Raw genomic sequence first — 5187 nt, forward strand, 5'->3', positions numbered from 1 at the left:
CGCCCACTATGCTTCCACTGCGGCGAAACCGGTCACATTCTACGGTACTGCCCATACAGGAGAGTGGGCATCCGTGGGTTTTCTTACGACGCCCCACGACCCCGACCCGGCCAGCGACCAGCCGAAATCGAGGAATTTTTGCGTCGGGAAGAATGCTCACCGCCCAGCCGCCTATCACGTTCCCCGTCGCCATCGTCACCGTGCTATGTATCTCCTAGCCAAGGCTACGCAGTGCGTGGACGGTTCCCCAGCCCCCGAAGGTTAAACTGAATAAAGCAACCTCTGGAGGTGAGGTTGCTTACGAGCGCAAGCACAAAGATCCTCCAACGGCGAAAACCAAAGTCCACGCCTCAACTACAACTACGACGACAACATCGACGACAACACCGACGACAACACCGACGACAACACCGACGACAACACCGACGACAACACCGACGACAACACCGACAGTGACGACGACGCGGCCAGACTTGAAACTTTTACCGCTGCCCAGTGATGGAACGTCGGAGTACGCCCACCGCAGCCTCACTACTCGACGAAGCCGCGATAGGACACCGAAGACAACGTACAATACGAGAACGCGAACAAGTGACCTTGAAGTTACGGTCGTCGGTCACGCGGTTACTGCCGTGATCGACACGGGAGCTGAATACTCTGTCATGAGTGGCCCACTCGCTGTCCGACTGAGGAAGGTAACAACAACGTGGGATGGCCCGCTGATCCGCACTGCAGGTGGCAACCTGATTACGCCGTCAGGACGCTGCACCGCGAGAGTTGCTCTAAATGGGAGAACCTATGCGACAACCTTCCTGATCCTACAGCAATCCCCGCGAGACGTGATTTTGGGAATGGACTTCCTGAATGTACATCGAGCGATCATCGACCTTAGATCTAAGTCGGTCAAGCTTTCCACGGACAAACCCATACCTGTTCCGACGAGCGCGACTCATCACGTTGCCTTAAGACTAAACTGAACTACCTTCCTTTCTCGATCAACACCCGGGCCTTCCAAGCAAGCCGCCGATTATGCATGTACGCATAACTACTTCGTTATCTCTCCCTTTCACTCTCCTTAATTATTCCCGCACTGCGTGGCTCATGCGTCAACGGGGAAGAAGGTTAATACCATGCCTTTCCTTGCTTAATAACGCAACCTTTCGTTCTGTCCCGCTTGCAGAGATAAAGGTCCCACATATATTCTTCCTTACGGACTCTGCACACTTTTCCAAACTCAACAGTCTTGCTTCACCTGTTTCAGCAATCTCGTCCAGCCGCAATGAACGCGTGATATGTCGGCAAAAGTACACGCTTGATAACGATCACAAAGCTCTTGGAAGACTGTCAGAGCCAGAAAAAAAATATTCCTGGCGTCCTCAGTAGAAACGAATTGAATGCCCAGCTCTTCGCTTGGCTCAACCCCAAGGGAGCCTATCTATAAACGCAGTTGTGCTAGCAAAGGGAGTGCAAAATACGCAGCCTTTTTCTAAGATTTTTAATTTGACAATTCCGCTTTTCAGAAAGGAACGGCTGGCAACTTAATCAATATTGTACATGCAATATCTTTGCCGAAATGTGAGCGCATGGCAGCCTCAGAAAACAATCGACACCATGGCTGTCAAAGCGAAAGACCGTCGACGACAAAGCTGCCGGATCGATACCGTTTAACTGGAACCAGGCATATTGCGTCTTTACATGTGCCTGACAGAGGCGACACCAAAAGCAAGCAGCGCTATTGTTTCACAAAAATTTTTCACCTTCGCTGTTTCGTACGTGACAGCTTTATTTATTACCCAGCGGTCTTTCGACAGCTACAATATGCGAGATTAATGCAGGAAAGCGCTGCCGGCGTCATGTGGGTCGCCGCTGAGAAATTACTTCAGCGTTATAGTGGGAGTCTGTAACAAAAGCGACGCCCGTGCTATTTTTCGCTCCGGTTTTGCCTGCCGCGAAACGGGAATAATTAATTATGCTGTGGTCCTAAATTTTCGCAAGCAATAATAACGACATCCGGACCTTTGTGCTAGTCGACGCGTATATTGTTTTTCTAAATTATAATTGTTCGACGGGGAATGCGCATAAAGAAATTTTTTTTATGGGTTTCCGCGGCGGGACACGGGTATCTTGTTCACGCTGTACAATAAAACTGCCCTTTCGGCTCCATCACGGGAAAATACGTGCGCTTTCGAGGAGTTTTCAGGCAAAGCAATCTCTCCAGTGCATTTGACTTGTCGAAATAGCCAAAATTTGTTGGGCTACTGTGCCGATGGTAACAGTGTTTTTGAGATTCTAAAAACTGATATAAATATTACTTACCGTGGGCTAGACGCCTCTAGATATTAAGGAACCTTACAGTAATAGTTATAAACTTAACGATTCATAATAATTTAAGCAGCCTGCTAATTGGCACGTCTTAGCTGCATTCTGATGTACCACACCAATGACTATGGTAAGCCGAAAAAAGCGCTCTCCCAACTGAAAAGCACTATTTATAAAAATCATGTGAAATATTAGGTGAAACACGCACTTAATCTTGTTGGGGCTATTTGATAACTTTTCTGTACCTTTCTTTTGGCGTACATTCACAAATTCATTTAACTGGCGCAGTGCAATTACAAGTGCATTCGACATTTTTGTTTGTTTCAACAGGGCTGATCTTCACTCCTCCCATTTCCTTCATTTTCAATACCGCAAGGGCCACTTGATTGTTGCCAGATTTTTGCCACTGATAAGCTGCATACTAGACACGACACAGAATTTTGCGCTTTCTTTTTAAGGTACTAAAACCGTATGTGTATTCCTTGCCCCGCAAAACCAAACAACTTCTACCGCTTACACGACAGAAAACATCACATATCCTGCGCTATGAGGCACAGCAGCGTGTATATAAAAATCTGTGCTAATAATTGGATAGCAACATTATGAGGCAACTTTTTCGTGGTGGTCTCTATTGAGCAGGAGTTTAAGTTGAAGCGCTTAAAATTTCATTTCCAGTTTTATTTCGAAGTTAACGAGCGAAGCACGTAATGCCAAGCATCAGATGTCACTACTAAACGTGTGCCTGAGTCTTCGCAGAAAAAATTTCATTGCGTAGTTAACAAAAACTTCGCATGGTGAAATTTTGGAACTTCTTAGAATTAAAAATTACCGTGGCTGAAAAACGTGTTCCTCTTTTTTTGCAAGCTGCATCCGTAGATTACATCTATTCGAGAGCCTGCAGTAAAAATCTATTAATCTCGGCGTCCTGACTAGAGCTTACGCGTTGGCGTTGAGAACATTGCTGCAAAAAGGCGACACTGGAGTGTAGGCCGCATGGGTACATTGGTGAATTGGCAGTGACGTTGAAATGTTGAACGCATAACTGGCTGCATGGGCCAGTGGACACCCTATACGCCCTTTCAAATACGTGGCGGTAGTGTCCAACAGTGAACAACTGTTTTGCACATTTCAAGCTTCTCAATGCTGAACAGCCGGCCATTTGTTTAGACTCTCTCAAGAATATTTTAGAACCACACGCTTCCTGGAGAATTCTGTTTGTGCTCGTTTTCAGCAGGCCCGAACAGACAGGCACCGCGCGCGGCCCGCACGCCATAATATGGAGAGCCTTGTCCTGCGGTAACCACACCGTAACTACAATAATGAGAAAGGAATGCTCAAGCGCTTCTCATTCTCAGACAAAGCGCATACATGCCGGCAAAACATCCAGCTAAGCCATGCTGCACCGCATATGGATAAGATTTCGGCCACTTTTAAATAAAGTTTTAATTAGCACCATAGACGGCGACGACGACAGGTTTATCAAGAAAATTTGTATATTCGTTCTCTTCGCGGGGCTCTAAGTTAAATGCCACAGGATTCACGTCCAAAGCTAAGGAATCTACTGCCGTCCCTACAACGACCGCTGCGCCAATAAATGCAGCCACAATTGTTTCGGCCGCGGGTATGTTGAGTGTGTCTTCTTGGAAAAAGAGTACCAAGGCGTCGTCAACGTCACCGAAGTCTCTCTGCAGATGATTCAAGTGATTGCGCAATTGAAGATCTGTCGCAGATCCACGGTACTTGATTGAAGTTGCCCGTGTTTTCTCGCCGAAAAGCATGGTGCCCCAGCATACAGGGGGACCGAACTGATCTACCGACGGATGCTTGAGCACTTTGAGGTCCGTCGTCCACAGCACACAGCTGGCTACGTGATAGAGGCTCGGCGGTCTCCGGAATGTCGCACGGCTGAAGGCAATGCTGGCGTAGAGGGCGAAGCAGGCAGGCTGTCCAGTCTCCCGGTGGCGGTACGTTACCTTTCTGGTCAAACGATAGCGCCTATTCCTGGCGTTGGGCAGATCGGCTGCCATGGCCGGTAGACCGGCACTTGGCAAACGTGGGACACCCGGCAAACACTCGGAGCGAAGTTCGGTACCGGGGCGCCGCTCGAAAAGCACCAGTAAGCAAAGACCGGCAGCACGTCGTTCCTGGACACCTCTTCGCTGCAGCGATACGGGACATGACACATAGATCTGAACGACACTGGTGTCGTCCGGAAAACACGAAGCAACGCTCGCTGCTTCGTACTGCTTGTCGGAGCAGAAAACGATCGCCGACGCCGGTTGCCGACGCGCCCTGTGTGCGAGGCAGAGACGCCAGCGCAGTTCCTCGGCGAGCGCAAGGTCCGACGACGGTTGGCCGAAATCATCCTGGAGCAGGACGAAGAAGCTAAGTTTCTCGTTGAGCTGCTCGACGGCGACCTGTTCCCAGAGCTCGGCGTAGCGAGCGCAGCTGAACAGGTCCTCGACGGGCAGCCGCTCGAGTACTGCGCGTACCACCGGCAGGCAGCGGAGAGCAGCCTCAGCTGCGGTGCCCATTTTGTTACGTTCTTCTTCTTGTTCTTCTTCTCAGTAAACATGGCACGTGTTGTTGTTGTTGTTGTTTTAGCGTTTGTCAGAATGGCACATATCCACTCTGGGGGATCGGCCAGGAATCGGGAGGTAAAGGTTGGTATTCACCTGTACGTAGTAAAGGCAAAAGGAAAGCACACGGGAGAGGAACACCGGGGAGTCTACCACAAGAAGGGCACGGAGAGGGTGAAAGAAAAAAAAATAATAATAATTTTAAATAATAGCAATATTCATAAAAAAAATATATATAGGAGTTTGGATTGGAGAGAGAGTGAGAGAGAGCAAAGAGAGAATAATTCGA

The 5187-nt window shown here is 48.8% G+C and overlaps 1 protein-coding gene across 1 annotated transcript; it reads right to left on the reverse strand.

The window, feature by feature from the left end:
* Window positions 1-3761: 3761 nt before the first annotated feature.
* Window positions 3762-4853, reverse strand: LOC149333059 (uncharacterized). Its single transcript, XM_089555971.1, has one exon. The coding sequence runs from the start codon at window positions 4851-4853 to the stop codon at window positions 3762-3764; it is 1092 nt and encodes a 363-aa protein (XP_089412097.1).
* Between the last annotated feature and the right edge of the window lie 334 nt (window positions 4854-5187).

This window comes from Amblyomma mixtum, chromosome 8 (genome assembly GCF_055824585.1).
Source record: "Amblyomma mixtum isolate Tamu chromosome 8, ASM5582458v1, whole genome shotgun sequence".
Classification (NCBI taxonomy): domain Eukaryota; kingdom Metazoa; phylum Arthropoda; class Arachnida; order Ixodida; family Ixodidae; genus Amblyomma; species Amblyomma mixtum.

Bases quoted from the DNA above. Each gene is read 5' to 3' on its own strand.
- LOC149333059 (XM_089555971.1), bottom strand. From the start codon at position 4,853: ATGGGCACCGCAGCTGAGGCTGCTCTCCGCTGCCTGCCGGTGGTACGC.